We start from the raw sequence: 17,581 nt of genomic DNA, 5'->3' as shown, positions 1-17,581 counted from the left end.
TGCTAAACAGAAAAATGGAGATTCAGACCTACTGGAACAGAAAAGGACAAGGGTGGATGGGGAAGAGGTCACAAGGTCTCTTGAAGTCAGACTTTTTAGACTGCCCTTGGTTTTGATAAGAGATTTTGGAACCCCCTTGCCATTTCTTCTTAAAAAAAGGTCAGTTTACCCAAGTTCAGTTGAGCCCCCCACAAAGACACAAAACATGAGGAAAAAGGAAATTCCTTTGACAATTAGCAATAGGAGAGATGAAAAATCTTCCGATTTCCTGGACCAGCTCATCCCTTTCATTACACTTTCTGATCACATCTGCAGCACAGGGGCCAGGCATTAAATTTCTATTCCAGAAAGAATTTAAAATTTCATTTTTTACACCTGGGAAGTTCCGAGACTGCAGTTAAGCAAACTGCCTTAAAAATGTTAGCACCAATGGCCATGGCCTTGGAAGTACCAGAGTCATACAAACTGCAAACAATGGGTAGTGACCTATGTAATGGAAGGAGCAAAATTAGTTATTTAGAGCAGGTTTTTCTTCACAAGATGTAACTGTAGACAATCTGTATACTTTCATAATTAGGACGAAACTAATACACAAGCCTGACAATTCAAAATTCTGAAAATCGTAATAGAAGTACACACTTTTTTCCATACCTATCAATATTCCTATTCTTATTAGAAAGAGCAAGATTAGAATTAACTGTTTAGCAGCAGTGGAATCAACTAAGGTTATACCTGCTTGGGCAGGTATGGCTGATTTTCAGGAAAATTACAGGCAGTAAGACATATCCTTTAAAGCAGACATGAGGAATAGGTGCAAGTTATGGAAAATCTTTCTGTAACAACTCGTACATTTCCCAGTCCCTCAGAAAATACTTACACCCACTGAAAACACTGGGAACCCACAGGAAGTCAGAAATGGAGCTCTCCTGAAGTGTCTGAATCAGAAATCAGAGGACAAAACCCTGAATCTGTTCCTGCATCTTCCTGTTTGAATTCAGAATCCTGAACTTCTTGGAGATAGGAATCCCCCTTTCTTTTAATCAGAAACTACTCTACAGAAGATCAGTACCTCAAACTGAATCCCAAACTACTCCCAGTAAACTACTTCTATACAAAGAAGTTTCAGTAGATGTGTACTTTGTGTTCGGTTCCTTTTTGACACACAAAATTGGGCCAATAGTGTTACTGAACAGCAGCTGCTTCCACAGATATTGGCACAGTATTCTGACAAAACAGGGAAATTTCTAGTCAGTTCCCCTTCCCAGACCACTGAGGGCACTCAACAGCTGTACAGTATGTGGCTAGCCCTCAGTCCATAGTGGTTGTAAGTGCCACACCAGATGAATCCAGGGTAAAACATCAGGGTCTGGGGTACAACAAATGGCTACAATGGTCATCCGCCTGTGGTGGAAACAAACTGATAAACAGCCTTTGCCCCCATAACCTGCTAACGTTTTTTTAGTGTCTGAAAGGTTGACTGGCTGTGGGACCAGTAGTGCGTTCAATGGTAAAGACGAAAACTGCCTCTTTCCCAAGGAAGACTAGCAACATATGCCAGCAAGCTACTGGTCCACAAAAGTTATATTTGACAAAAAATATCACAGTAAAAAAAAACTTTGAAACACTATGGTTTCCCTACAATTTTGCCACAAAGTTGACAGTTTACACTACTTTTAAACGGACAAAGTGCTCCTTTTAAAAAGGAACATTACAACCTCGAGACACTCTTAGCTTAAAAAAAAAAAAAAAAAAAAAAAACACTTTCCTGAAGAGTAAAGTAATATAACATTAACAGCATTTAAGAATATGCTAGTTTTTTTCCAAAATAAGGGAAATTATCTCTCCATCCAAGAAAAGCACAAGCCAACAGATGATCCTCAAAAGCCTCAGTAAAGCTCTGAAAGGCTTTGTGCCCCATCTTGTCTTTTAGTCACATCAGCTAGAGCTACCTGACAGCTTGGGGACATGGAAGGTGCCCTGAAGCTCTAGCAGCTGACTGGCTGTTATATCCTCGGCAAAATGCAACCCATATAGCTAACACTACTGGGAGCAGTGATAAATATGAAGATCATAACAATCACAAACTTCATTTGCCACAGCTTTTTTTTTTCTGTTTTCTTGCTAAATGATAGGCACTGCCAAGTACTTCACACATATACTTGTAGTGTCTACCAAGTGTGCATGTGCAGCACAGGCTGCTACTTTACTTAGTGCTGTGCAGTGGATTGCCATGACTACTTATTTAAGCAAACAACTTTCTGCTCATGGGCTTCTTGCGATTCACTGGGCAAACAAGCAGAAAGCAGACACATTAAATAGTGTAAGAGTCAACTAGAAATGGTTACAATTGCATGATTTTTTTTTTTTAAAACATCTTGGCAGGTATCTATATACAATACTGATAACTAGTCGGGGGGAGGGACTGCAGTATAGCTCTCAACTGTCCTAAACTGAGAAACAGAGCGAGTAACACATGTACCACTTTACTTACTGATAGACAAGATTGCCAATAAAAGCAGGGTCAGAGACTGCCTTGTATGCAAGGCAGAGATTACGTCTGGGTAGTCTGTATGAAATGGAATAAAAAGTGACCGTGATTTCAGACAATCTCCATAGGACAGATGCGGACGACCTTGAATTTTCCTTGTGTGGAACCTTTGTGGTTTCTCCAATTGCTGCAGGTGCTTAGAAATGTACACACCAAAAGGGGGAGTGGAGTACAGGGAGGTTTATTCACTTTTTTATGGAGGCAAGAGGAGCAATACAGAATGCCCTTCTTACCACTGTGGAGACATGGTCAAAAAGGTTGCAGTCAACCTGTGTGCCCAGGTTTCTCACCAGTGAGTGCGTACTTAGGGTGCTGCTACTGATGTGGTAATTAGCAGGAACATCGCTTTTACTGAAAGGAATAACCATACATTTTTTGCATAGAGTTTAAGGCCATGACTTTGGCACAAATCATTTGTCTGCAATACCCTCTTTGTAGAATGTTGACATCTGGAGATTCTATGACTGCTCCCAATCTGTAGTTACCAGCAAACCTTTTCAGCCACAGACCTCAATTTATTTTCTTGTACTTTAGAGAAATAGATTTCAAACAGAGGTTCCATGACTGATCTCTGTGGAACACCACTGGTTTGCAGGTGGATTCCCCTATTTTGGCTAAAGGAGTTCTATCAGTGAGCCAGTTATCGACCCATCTAATGATATAAGATTCTATGCCTAGATGGCAGAGTTTGTCAATGCTAGAGGGGGGGGGTACTGTCCAACACCTTGGCCAAGTTCAGGTAGGCTATATGCACAGATTTCCCTTTGTCCAGGGCTTTGGAGACAGTCTCAAAGAGGTCCACCAGGTTTAACAGGCATGATCTCCCTTTGACAAATCCAAACAGAGTAGGGTCAAGTGTTTGGAGATTACCTACATCTTTGCTTGTAAGGTACGTGATTTGTTCCATGGCCTTGCAGATAAGGCTAGTCAGGCTAATATGTCTATAGTTCCCAGGGTCAGAAGCACCACCTTTGTGCAAGGGAATAACTGTGGCCATTTTCCATTCAGCTGGTATGAAGCCAGAGCTTAAATTATGACTGAAAAAAAGAGTACTCATGGTGTTGCTTAGGAGTACCCAATCATGTTGCCAGTTTATGTTGGAGCCCTTGTAGAACGCAGCCTGGGATGTTATCAGGTTCCATAGATGCTATGTTTTTGGCCTTATAGAGGGCATTTACAACCTGCTCTGTAGAAATACAGATTAGGGGACAGGTGGTAGGTATGTCATGGGGTATGTGTGGCAGGGACAGGGGAGTGAATTTTTCACAGTTCTGTATGTCCACAGGCTCAGTATATATGGCATCATTTACTACCAGTTCGGCACAAATCTGGGCCTTTCCTTTTAGGTTACGGATGTAACTACAGAATGCCTTGTGGTTGTCCTTTGTTGAAGCTAATTTGGAGTTGTAGTTTGCTTTGGAGGACTTCCAAGAAGTCTTGTTTAAGCTGAGGGAGTATTTCCAGCTTAGGAGGGCTTGCTCTTACTCTTAGACAGCAATTTCCTCCTCTTATTGTAAAGCCTGTTAAAGGTAGTTCTCCACCAGATAGGTCTGCTCTTCCTTGAGGAGCTTATTTTGGTCCCATCAGGTACAGCAGAGTCAATGTAGCTATACAGATGTTCGTATAAAGCATTGGCGTACAGCTCAGCATAGCTGCCAGTTCCATCTGAGGCAGGAGGTGCAGTGAAGCTATTAATACCACTGCATAATCTGTTTTGGAGAAAGTTTGTTTTAGTTTAGTTGCTGCTGGGGGGGGGGGGGGTTCAGGGGTGATAGTTACTTTGAATGAGACTATGTGGTCAGATCTCACCAGGGAGGACCTCACAGTGGCACACCATGTTGGTAATCACCAGATCCAGGATGTTTTCACCCCTTGTGGGGGGTGTCAACCAGCTGGTCCAGGACACTGGAGTTAAAATCAAGGTACTTTTAGGCAAGTGAGTTTGAGCAGGAGTAATTTACCCAGTCAGTGGACAGGTCACCCAAAACCATGGCATTTGAATGTATCGACAGACTCAAGTAGATCCCAAATAGGCAGAATGGGTGTCCCGATTCATGGAGGGGGTCCTGTAGCTGGCAATAACTTTAATAATTGTCCTACCAACAGTTAATTGCACCTGAATTGTCTCCAGGGAATCGCACTGAATACCGATATACCGCCTACTTTAGTTTTCACATCTTCAGTCGGAGATCTGAATGTGTTGAAGGAGGTGTAACCTGGTATCTCCACAGACTTGAACCAGGTCTCCATGACTGCACAAATGTCTGCATCTTCCAAGGTGAGGACAGCTTCCAGTGAGTGCAGTTTCATGTTGAGACTCCTAGAGTTTAGCAGCATAGTCTCATAAAACATTTGGTTTGCTGATAAATTGAAGATTTGGGATCAATAATGCTACATAGAGTTTCATACTTTAGTCTTCAGAAAATAAATGCCGATGTAAAATCTGGTGCTCTGAACTTTAGAAATGAACAGTAATATTCAAAGTTTGTCCCATGTCACCACTTATGCAAGAAAGTAATGAGGTGGAGAGCTATGTACTGCAGGCTGGCTGTACATGAAAGCAACTTGCTTGTTCAGTTTAAAGTTTGCAGTAGTTTTTGACTACTGCTTGTGTATAAAAACTTCCATGATTTTGCAGACTGTTCCCAATGTTTTGGTCTGTGCCTTTTTTTTTTTACTAAATGGGGGATGCTAATTGCAGATGAAGGTAACTTACCCTTGTTTCATCACTTTAAAATCTGGCTTCACAGGACTAGTGTGCATTTGTATGAAATGTTAGGATTCTCTGGCAGCTACATGAATAGGCTGAAACTATCCCTAATATCACAGAACGTTAGACTTATCCTTATTTTTGGTACACATCACACAAAGTTTGTGGTTTATGGCGAATTGAGGATTACGGTCACTTTAGGGGGGGGGAGCTAGCTGTAGAAGAACTCGCTGCCTTGGTGCTTACTTATTTTACATTCTGGTATTACAGGACTGTGCATCTATATGAAATAAGCGGAAAAATTGTTCTCTGCAGAGTGTCAGAAACAAAACTGAAAATGTTCCTGATTCATAGGTTTATACTAGGCTATCTGCCCCAAGGCATTTATAAGCCTAGCCCAAAGTTTTGTGGCTTACGCCACCCCTTATATGAAATACTGTGCCCATTAGTTTGTTGTGCCTCTGTCCAGCAGTGACAGAGATGATTCCCGGGGTAAACCTATGATCTCCCATCCACAGGTCAAGATTTCTCTTGAACAGAGACAGCGAGGTGCTCTGCCTCACATGGACCGGGATTTTATTCCACAGCATAGGGAGTCTGAGTGATAAATCTATCCCTCCAGCACGTCCTATTTATATCCGTGCTAAGGTTTAAGTCGCTTGCTCTAGTGGTTGTGGATTTGGATTTTTCTTGAGGTGGAGCATGTCCATTAATTCCGGGTTGGACATAGCCTTGTATGTCAGGCACATGTCACCTCTGAGCAGATGGTATGCGACTGAATAGAGCTGGAGTTTCTTCAATCTGGCAGCATATGACAGATTTTGGAGTCCCTTTATCCTTTTGGGGAGGAACTTTTGGGGTCTCTCCAATTGCTGCAGATGTCGGGTGAGATACTTCCCGAATGGGGCATTGTACTCTATCATTGGTCTGATAAGTGAAGAGTACAGGGGAACAATGACCTCACTAGATCTGGATGTGAATCCCTTCATGATCAGGTGGGCAATGTAGAAGGTCTTTCTAACCACTTTAGCAACGTGAGTGTCAAAAGAAAGGCCACTGTCAACCTGGGTCCCCAGGTCTCTGATAACCTCTTCTGTGCTTAGTGGATTGCCACCTATATGGTAGCTTGGGGTTACCTTGTTTTTCCCGAAGGGTATGACTATATATTTTTTTGCGTTGGCTCTGGCACCAGCTATCTGTTTCCATGAGTCCCTTCTGAAGGATATCCGTGTCCGATGCACTTTCCACTATGGCGCCCAGTTTGCAGTCGTCTGCAAACTTTGTCAGCCAAAGTCCTCCCATGTTGGCCTGTACTTCTGAGAAGTAGATGCCGAACAATAGGGGGCCAAGGACCGAGCCCTGTGGGACACCACTTGTGACCGGCTTAGAGTCTGACATAGCGCCAGCAACTCTAACCCTGTGGGTTCTGTCCTTAAGCCAGTTTGCAACCCATCTTGTGACATATGGGTTTACATTTAAGCTGGTAAGTTTTTCTACAATATCCGAGTGGGGTATTGTGTCGAAAGCCTTTGCAAGGTCAAGGTAGGCTGTATGGACTGCCTTTCCCTCATCAATGGCCTTGGTGACCATTTCGAAGAAGTCGACCAAGTTCAAAAGGCATGATCTGCCCTTGACGAAGCCAAACTGGGTCGGGTCCAATGTCTGCAAGTCCCCTATATCTTTGTTTATGAGCTCCATTATGATCCTCTCCATAGCTTTGCAGACTAGACTTGTTAAGCTTATGGGGTAATTACCAGGGTCCGTAGAGGCACCGCCTTTGTGGAGTGGGACCACAGTTGCCGTACGCCACTCCTTGGGCACGTATCCTGTGGTAAGGCTGAGATTAAACAGCTGCCTTATGTGCGGGTTTAATTCCTCATTTAGCTCGTGTAGCACACAGCCGGGGACACCATCCAGTCCCATTGATGCTGTGTTTTTAGCTTTAGAGAGAGCAGCTTTCACCTGCGCATTTGAGATGTCTGGGAGGCTACACTCCGCTGGGATAGTTCTCTCTCCTTGGGGGGGGGGGAGGGGGGGGTGAAGTTTGCACTGAACCTGTCTGCCAGTATGTTGGCAATGTCTGTGGGTTCAGTGATTTTAGTATCATTTTGGACTAATTCTGAGCATATCTGGGAGTTTCCACCCAGGTTCCTAACGTAGCCGAAAAAGGCCTTATGATTGTCCTTTGAATCCATGGCAATTTGATAGGATGATAAAATATTACAGAAATCCACTAGCTGTTTAAGTGTTTTGTTTGTACCTCACAGTGATTTGTTATAACCACAATTTTATTTATGGGTGGTGCAGTGGTGCAGCAGTTAACGTAGTCACCTCACAGCAAGAGGTTCTCCAGTTAGATTCTCGGCTGGGGTGGCTTCTGTGTTAAGTTTGCATGTTCTCCCTGTGTTCCCGTGGGTTTCCTCCGGGTACTGTTTCCTCCCACATTCCAAAGACATGCATGTGGAGCATTTCTCCCCGGGCCTCCGCTGAAAACAGGCTCTGTGGAACCTAGTCGGACTTTCCCGGTCAACAAATGTTAAATAAATCAAGTATTACAGTCTAAATAAGAGTGGGGTGGCTGTGGATGAAAAATTGCAGACTTTTCTAATTTTATATAGTCTGGTTCTGTAGTACTACTGCACATCTATCAAATATCCTGGACGGCAGTGAGCAGTTAATGAGCTGCTTTCTTTGCCAGGGAAAGGGTTCAATTCCTTCCACCTTTATTTGCCTACTATATTACTGAATGTGTCACTTACCCTCCAGTATTCGCAGGTCAACCATAAAGTTAACAGTGGGCTTACCTGGTCAAACAGTAAAGGAAATAAAACTTACTCGCCATTGGAGGAGGAGACAGAGGAGAGGAGGAGGAGGAGGAGGAGGAGGAGGAGGAGACAGAGGAGAGGAGGAGGAGGAGGAGGAGACAGAGGAGAGGAGGAGGAGGAGACAGAGGAGAGGAGGAGGAGGAGACAGAGGAGAGGAGGAGGAGACAGAGGAGACAGAGGAGAGGAGGAGACAGAGGAGAGGAGGAGGAGGAGACAGAGGAGAGGAGGAGGAGACAGAGGAGGGGAGGAGGAGGAGGAGACAGAGGAGGCGACAGAGAGACAAGCAAAGCTGAAACTATTCCCGATTTCACAGACTATCCCTGATTTTTGCCTCATGTTTTTGGTTTGTGCTCAAACTTTTTCCTGCCATACCACTACAGACTATGGTCACTTAATGTTAGTCTCCTTTAACAAATGCACTTTGATGCAAAATGTTACTCTATATACTGTTATACTTGGGTTACTAATGTACGTTACAGACTTGTGTTGTCCCTCATTTTTTGGGGTTTGTCCCCACTTCTTGCATTAAGATGCTGACATACCAAAATGGCATCATGATCATATAAACCTCATCTGGCTAGTAGGGAGCGACCTATGAATGAAAAAGAACTTATGTTCTTACCATAACATTCCATATGTGCTGTTGAGAATGGGCATCTGTTCAATCCAACTCAGATGTTATAATAAACTTGCACCAACCAAAAACTCGAGTCAAGCTTACCCATAGTGCCCTTCTCTTCATCTCCTCAGATCAAGTTTGCCCGTAAAAAAGGAAAGTGAAGGCTTTTTCTGTGCAAATGCGCCATCATGAAGCTAAGGCCAAATCCAAACCTCCAGGAGCCTTTCGGAAGGGGTAGGACGGTGGGATGTCATGAATAAAGAAACACAGATGGAAATGTTATGGTAAGAACACTTTACCTGATGTTAATCTTGATTCATTCATGGCGAATGGGACAGAGTCCCAAGCTACTCGAATCCCTGGGAGGCCCTATGGAAGAATATTCCTGAGCGCCACCGAGACAAAGGATGCTCTCCCCTGGAGACCAAATCCAATTTGTAATGAGTGACAGAAGTAGGAGTAGCAGCCCATGTGGCTGCTGCACAACTACCATCCATGGAAGCTCTGGAATGGAAAGAAATAGTCATAGCAACTGATCTGGTTGTGCGTGCTTTGATTTTAGTTGTTAAATGGATTTGGTTTTGTTGGTAGACAAAAAAAATACAATCCCTCAGCCATTGAGCTAAAGTTACTTTAGAAAAAGGTTCCCAATTTTGGTCTTAAGGATAAGAATAACTTGTTAGATTTTCGTAGTGATTTAGTCATGTCCAAGCAGAAACGCAGTAGTCTATGTACATCCAACAAAAGCAGACAATATTCTCCATTATTAAACAAACCTGAGGAAGAGTGGTAGATCGATTGATTACTCCCATCAGAAACAACTTTGAGTAAGGATGAATTAGTCTGAAGTGATGCTTTCTCCATGGAAAGCCATATAAAGGCATTTTATGCACAAAGCTTGTAGTTCTGATATTCATCTTGCTGAGGTAATTGCTTCCAAGAATAAAGTTTTCCAAGATAAAAACTTCATATCACAAGTGAAAGCAGGCTCAAAGGGAGCAGGAGTCAAGGTATGTAGGACCAGTGTCAAACGCCAAGGTTCAACTGGCTCATTGAAGGGTGGTCTAGTGTGTGACCCCTTTCAAAAAGGGGGTTACGGAGATAGTGAGATATCAAGAGTAGTCCTGGAAAACACTGCTGAAGTTTGAAACAGCCACTTCCAAATCCAAGAGATTTGTTAAATAGTCCAATACGGAGCTAAATGAAGATGAAAACGAGTCTAGTCCTTTCAAGACCAAACTAGGAATCTTTTCCACTTGCTGAGATAAAGTTTTCTGGTGGATGGCTTACGGGAAGCCAGAATTATGTTTTGTACAGGATAGAATAGATTATTCTGCCTGGCAATTACTGGAAATGGAGGAACTAAGCAGTCGGGTTGAGACACTATATGTGTGGATGGATCAACCCCTTGAGGGTGCGACAGTAATCTCAAAGATGGATCCAGAATCCACGGTCAGTGGACCAAGTGAGGCCAAAGGAAGGGGAACCAAACTTGCCAGGGCCAATAGGGTGCAATGAGTATTACTCTGATTCTCAACCAAAAAGGCCTTTAGAAATTGCAGGATCAGAGGAAGAGGAGGAAAGGCATAAAAGTCCCGTGGGTCAATTGTGCATTAGGGCATCCATTGGGGACTCTTCACCCCCCCCGAAGGGATATTACGGCAAAGAAGCTGCTGCATGTGTGGCTAGTACGGGATGAGAATAAATCGCAGCAAGGCTGACCCAGCAGCTGAAGATCTTTGCTGCTATGACAGGATTGAGGGACCACTCGTGAGGCAGAAGAATGCATCTACTCAGCTGGTCTGCAATCAAGCTAGAATCCCTGGGAATATGCATTGCTATCAGAAAGTGGTTGGAAGATATCACTCATTGCCAGACTCTCATGGTTTCCCAACACACCAGGTAGGATTTGGTTCGCCCCCCCCCCCCCGTTGGTTGACATGTCTGACTGGGTAGCAATTATCCCTGAAGGAAGAACATATTGGAATGCTTGCAACGCCGAAAGCACTGCCCTCAGTTCTAGGACACTGATATGTGGACTGACCTCTTTGGGGGGGGACAAGTGCCTTAGCCTGTCTTTTCCTGAAAGTGCTCCCCTCACCCTATCAGGGATGGGTCCATGGTCACTACAGTCTTGGGCTGAGAGGGTAAGAAGAGGAGACTCCATAGTTCCTTTTTTGGCTTCATCCACCAATACAAGTCATCTTGTTTGCAGCAGTTTGTTATGCAGATAGGGAAGGACACAAGAGTTAAAAAGACCACTGTGATGCTAGGAGCCATTGTAGGAGTCTCATGTGTAGTCTTGCTAGAGAAAACTATAGTAATCATTGCTGCCATTGATCCTAGTAGTTGGACTGCATGAGCTTGGGACCTTGTCCTGAGATAGTATCACTTGGAGTTGAGATCTTAGTCTTTGGAGCCTGTGAAGCAGGAGGGCAACCAGGCAAGACAGTGTTGAATGTTGCACCTATGAATTCTAGATTTTGGAGTAGGTACCAGTTTGGACTTTGCTTTGTTTGAGATCCCCAAGGATCTTGCTAGCAGTAGAGTGTAATGCAAGGCTAGAAGCAACAGACAGGGTGGTAAGAAGCCAATAATCTAAAAACAGAAACACTCCATCCTTGTAGTCTCAAGTGAGCTGCTACAAAACGGCAGCACACTAAATTGGTAGTGAATGGCTCCCAGCCAGAAGCAGAGAAATCTCCTGGAGCGTTTGACCATTTGTGTGTGTGATATGCAACCTGATAATCAAGCACATACAATTTCTCCAGAAACAGGAGGATACACTGAACCAAGACCATCCATAATTTTGTCTAACTTGTTTAGGATGTTGACATCCAAAATTGGCCTCCAGTCCCCTGTCTTTTTTGGCACTAAAAAGAACCTAGAGTAAAATCTGAATTCTATCTCATCTGGCAGAATTGTTTGGATGTCTCTTTTTAGAAATAGCTTTTGAATTTCTTGTGCTGCTGCATCCAGTTGCCTGGATGGAATGTCGGGGATTTGCCTTTGCGGCCTCTGGTAGATGGAAAAGGATGGGATAACCTCTGGTAATCATCATCTGCTCCCAAGAATCTGTCGTTATGGAATGCCAGGCTAGGTGGTGCAGAGAAAATCATCCAACTGCTTCCGGAGGCAAGCAATTAGGACATTCAGAATGCTGAACGAGCTGCCCAGAGAAACTCTGGCTCCCTGATTATGTGGACCCTCTCTGCCTCAGGAGGGGAGTCTTCCTGATGAGTTACCCTCTCTGCCCCAGGGAGAAAACTCACGTGTGTTGCGGAAAGGACCCTGGGATTTCCTGAACCACATCTTCCCACTCCTCCGATTCCTAGAGTAGGAACGTTGGGGAGTGGAAAGACATGCCCAATGCGGATAGGGTCTTTCCGTACTTCACACACCTCTAGGCCAAAAATAGAGGAAGTGGCAACAGGAGCATTGACAACGGAAGACTTAAAAGGGTCCAAAAATAAATAAATAAATGTAAAAAAAAAAGTGCCATACTAAGGGTTACTGTGCCAACAGACCAGTCATGATAGAGGATGGGTCTGCTTTGAGTAGAGGACCATAGGGTAGGCTCAACCAGTGGAACCAAAGCTGGAACCGGGATAGGCATTGGCATAGGGCTCCAAAACCTGTAGGAGGATGAAGGAGAAATGTCGGAGTCTGTGGAGAAAATTCCTCAACTCTAAGTGGGAGGGAGGATTTAGACAGAGTAGGAATTTCTCTGGGCACCAGGAGCTGACCCATGAAGCTCACTACATTGAGCTCCGTAAGGCTCCTGGTGGCAGGCTGACATCCCCAATGGAGATCAGGCCATTCAAGAAAAGGGCTCAAATGTTGCCCCAGAAATGGATCTATAGATGGGGGAATATCGGGTCCGATCCAAGGTTTCGACCTTTGGCACCATGGATAAAGGACCAGAAGGCTGCGTTGGAGGGTGGCTAGTGACCTGAATTGGAGAGGCTATTTTTGGTGCAGAGACCAGTCTGTGATACCATAGATGTGGTCGGTACCGAAGGTGTTGAAGACAAATCAATTCCAAAGCCAAGGATAGGACCGTGGACAGAGTTTTAGTCTCCAGTGCAGATGTGGATGCAGAAGTCAATTTCGGTTGTTTGGATTTTGGTTCCATGTGGTACTTAGCAGATTTAGATTCAGTATTATGAGGGGAGGATGGCACAGACCGACTTCTCTTCTTAGGTTCCTTCTTAGGAGGGGTTGAGACCTCAGTCTCAGATAAAGCCTCAGAGAAAGGGGTTTTCAAGAGACCCTTTAAAATTAACTTTTTTCTTTCCAAAGTGCAGGCACTAAAGCCTTTACATAGCTTGCATGGGGGTTGAACCTTCAAGTGGGGAAACAAGACAATAAACACAGGATCTCAGTCAGAATTAGGCATTTTCCCGTCATACTTGCTATACTGTTTGAAGCCTGTTGCCCCTTATCAGCCATTATAAAACAACTGGTCTACAAAAAGGAACAGCAACATGGGAAAGGCCCTGTCAGAATAGCTGTACAGATGAAAAACAGGTACACCCCCACCCATACACACAGTCAGGAAAGGAAGACTTTTTTTTTTTTTTTTTAAATTACAGAGGAGATGGCAAGTGTACCTTACAGGTGAAGGGAAAGAATACCAGCGATGGTATCAATAAGTGAGGGGCCTGTACCACCAATGGTATGAAAAAATACCAAAAGACTGGCAAGAAAAGAATCGGGAAAGTCACTAAAAAAGTGACTAATGAAAGATTAGCGGGAAAAATCCCAGAAGCAGAAGAATTACCTTAAAAAAATATTAGAAAATCTATACCACTTAGCTGGAGAGTTTTTGGCTGCAGCGAGCTTGTTAGAACAGCAGAGTCGTTTCCAAGGACGGAACAGATACCCATTCGTAATGAATGAAGATATCCTGTGGTTGTATGCTCAATTTACCATCAACATTTGCAGGAGTAATGTCCATTTGTATGAAATCAGCCGGAATACTTCTGGCTATTTATGATACAAAGCTTTCAACCATTCCCAATTTCACATATTTTGGCAAACCATTAAGGATTAAAATATCACTAAATAAAGAGATTGGTACTATACACCAGACGGTATCAGACAAGCAAAGTTCAGAAACAAGCAAACAAACCAAGCAAGTCATACACAGACATATGTCCCAACCAACAAGTAAAGACTCTCTACATTTCTAGCTGGGTTTGTACCGCTACACCGCAGACTTACCTTTTTGGGGAAATAAAAGGAATGCAAAGTAGAAGTACAACAAATACTTCAAAGTACAGAAAAGTGGCAACTGCTGTCCACTGAAGGCTCATTTCAGCTCAGAGTAAAAAATCTGTAAGAGAGGACAGAGAAGACAGTTCAAAAGAAACCACTTTAAAATCTTGATCAAGCAGAACACTGGAAATACAGTCAGCCATTATCATTTGCCCCTCATCAATAACCTTGACAGACTTGAGCAATCAATCTGCCCCACCATCTTACTTTCATACAGCAGGAATTCAGCAGCTAACAATCTTAACTTTACTCACCCATCAATTTCTGCCCTTGGGTAAAAACATCAAGCAACAAGTCACTTCTCAAGTTACAAACAACAATTCACTGGTACAGAGCTTGACGTTTACAACTGGTTAATCACAACTTTCCAAGCGGCAAGGTGGCACAGTTAAAGAAAAAACTGAAATGGAAGGTACACCTTTTTCACTAATAACGTAATGCCCCTTTTAAACAAATACTTGCTTTCAGTCACTGTAGTAAAGAAAAAAATGAGAGAATGCTGAAAGACATTACCCACTGAAGTTTACAAGAAAATCAACTTTACCTGACAAGCTCAAGTTTAGTACAGTAAATAAGTGAGCACAGCAATTGTGTAGATTTTTACCTCTGTAGCATATTTTACATCAGTCCTCCTGCAATATTAATAGCTCCTACTACAACATCCTGGAAAAAGTCGCACACTCATTTACAATTTCAAACAGAAAATAAAACTAAACTACTCAGATGACAGGAGAGTAAGGCACTCCTAACAGCTGCACTCCACGAAGGAATTAGTTCTGTTACGGAGTATGTACACAATGGTCTGGATCTAAACACCACTACTTTTGCCCTAGAGCAGCAGGACTCCTCTATGGGGCTATTCAAGTCTCATGTCAACAGACCTTCAGAACTGAAACAGGTGCAGACTCAAGTCAGCAACTTTTGCCTTCACAGTACACCTCATAAAATAAGATACCAACACTCAAAGTGAAATGTGAGAGACAAAATGAGATGCTGGAATCACCATTAAGAAAACAATGCCAACAACCTACATACTAGCACAAAAGCTCCAGTGAATTATTCACTACTGTGAAATTAGTGAATATTAGTTTCTGTAATTCTCAGAGATCTACTGTTATAGTTACTAACTCACTCAAGTGCACCATCTTATTTAAATTATCGACATTTGTTTACTGCGAAAGTCCAATTGGGTAATAAATGGCCATTTCCAGCAAAGGCCCGGGAAGGAATTAAAATCAAACAAAACACTAGCACAAATGTACTTAAAAAAAAACATACGTTACAATAGGAGACACTAGTAATGTAAAATTAAAAAGACAAATGCCTAAATATGACAAATCAGTATATACAAAAGTAATAGAAGTACAGTCTACTACTCTGGAAAATAAAAAAAAAAATACAAATTTACCCTAAGAGAAGGGAAAGGGCAGGTGTTGAAACGTATAGACAGTAGGATGAGAGATTAGGACAGTAAGAACGTAAAATAATTTGTTAATGTAGATCATACAGGTGAGGTCCACAGGCACATCCATTGGTTAGTAAGAAATTCTTTGCGACAACTTAAATACATGGAGACTATATACATGTATTAGTTACAATTAAATTTGGGATAAAGTTCTACAGTTTTGATATGCAGCGAGTACAAATTAAGTCCCATACTTGTGTTTATGGATTTTAAACAGGTTTATCTTGAAAGTGCAGAGGGTAATTTAGGAACTAGAGATAAAGTACTGAAGAAACAGAAAGGGTAGAGGGCTTGTATAGTATTTATGGGTCAGTTAATATGGGAGTTCTAACCAGCTGAGAGCACATAAAGCAGAGCCATAATGAGCTTTGTGTGACAAGTTAGCTGCAAATCTATAGCATTACTCCAACTGTGGTTGAAGACCTACATGTTAGTCGAAAAAGGCGAGGCAGAGAAAAAAGGTGAGGAATAGAGAACAGGGCTAAAAAGATAAAGGTTAGCTAGGATGATTCTTCCAAGTAAAAAAAAGTTTTTGCTCTGTGTAGTAGACCTAGATTTTGTCAAGTTATTTTTACAGTTTTGTATGCGAAGATCAAATGTTTTAAGATGTCATCTGTGGAAACTTATGGGCAACTACTTTAGCGTAGTAACTTTATCCCTAAATATTAGGGGGGGTACCTCTAAGTGATGGAACAATGTCACAGCTTTTAATAGCAACCCTAACAAATTGTGTCCTTCCCCAAAGAAAAGTACTCAATTTTTAATTTTTATTAAAAGAATAAAACTCCCTACCACAGTTCATCTTCACCTATACCCAATAATGAAGCATAGGTACAACAGAGATGTACTGCAACAAGAGTAGAACAATCCTTCACCGCACTTCTTCTAGCATTGCAATGCAACTAATGACCCACAGTGGCAATAACCTTTTCCACCAACTGGCAACTCCTTGTTAACCCCTTGGCAAAAGAAAAATGCTGATTATCCCTGCAGTGGTAACACTGCCTGTCAAGTGGTCTGTCCAATGTATGCAGTCATTTTTGTCTCTTGCTTCACTGTTTAGGGATGCAAACTGAACAAAATGTCTTGTTTTAAACAAAAAAAAAAAAAAAAAAAAGAGAAACCATCTTCAGCATGGAGACCAATTTTTTTTCAAGCCATTATGTAGATATGAATAAAGTTAAAAGCTTTGAAGTAATAAACCTTAACTACATAATTTGCCTTGAAAATGTGAAAAGAATCACTTAACTTTGAGATCTGAATGGTCAGAGTGTAGGGCATAGTATTCTAGACAGATCAGTACACAAGTGCAACTGTGAACAAAATTTCTGCAAGAAAATTCCAGCCTGCCTTTGGTTCCTACAAATAAAGTTAATGAACAAACTGTTAAAGGTTTTCGTCATGATACTACTGCAGAATGGACATGGACTGACTGTACCGAATCCTCTTACATTTCACCTTCTTCCAAATCTTTGGGTGAAGGGAAAAGACCAAAGAGGAAGATATTTGGCAGCAGATGCCATGGAAGGATGGTGTAAAGAATCCTGTGTCCAGCTGTCCTTTTGTAAAATGGATGGAAGGCTGGGGACTGTGGATTTCCCACGTAATCTGCATTAGCATCAAAGCAAAGGATGTCATGGTATCCAATGTAAAGAAGAATTAATTCTCAGATTTGAGGTCCACACCACTGTCTGACCATTCTCAGTGAACCTTAACAGACAGTTTTGGGGATTGAGCAAAAAGGCACTGCACTAGGACCAAACTGTCAACAGTAACCACAGTACCAAAATCACCCAAATCCTGAGTGTAGATGGCAAATAGTTAATCAAAACTAGAAGTGACTGAGCCAAAGCCATCAGGTAAAAGCTGGTTTTGTCTACCAACACAGAGGCAATGCACTAAAAGGTATCAGTCCCATGGGCAGATAAAGTGACTAGAGGTAGCAGAACTAAGAATACTTATGCCAAGGAAAAAAAAAAAAAAAAAAGAGCTAACCTACTTCACAGAACTAAATGGAGATTCTTTGTTCTCAAAAGCATTTGCAAATCAAACTCAGGAAAAAAAAAGCATGGAATAAACTCTGCAAAGGTAGTCTAGGATTCATAATCTAGCAAAAAACTGTTTAGCAGCCAAA

General features: G+C 42.4%; 1 protein-coding gene across 1 annotated transcript in view; it reads right to left on the bottom strand.

Annotated features, from left to right (window-relative positions):
- BCAP31 (B cell receptor associated protein 31) overlaps positions 1-17,581 on the bottom strand; it is a 360,261-nt gene that overhangs the window by 299,645 nt on the left and 43,035 nt on the right. Inside the window, exon 2 of the mRNA XM_044079292.1 lies at positions 13,929-14,040. Coding sequence (XP_043935227.1) covers positions 13,929-14,020 — 92 coding nt within the window. The 5' untranslated portion in view covers positions 14,021-14,040. The remainder of the gene's footprint in view (positions 1-13,928; positions 14,041-17,581) is intronic.

The sequence above is a fragment of the Protopterus annectens genome, chromosome 8.part0, assembly GCF_019279795.1.
Source record: "Protopterus annectens isolate FY-2018-M chromosome 8.part0, PAN1.0, whole genome shotgun sequence".
Classification (NCBI taxonomy): domain Eukaryota; kingdom Metazoa; phylum Chordata; order Ceratodontiformes; family Protopteridae; genus Protopterus; species Protopterus annectens.
Note: the sequence above shows the minus strand (reverse complement) of the source record. Positions and strands in the feature narration are given on the sequence as shown.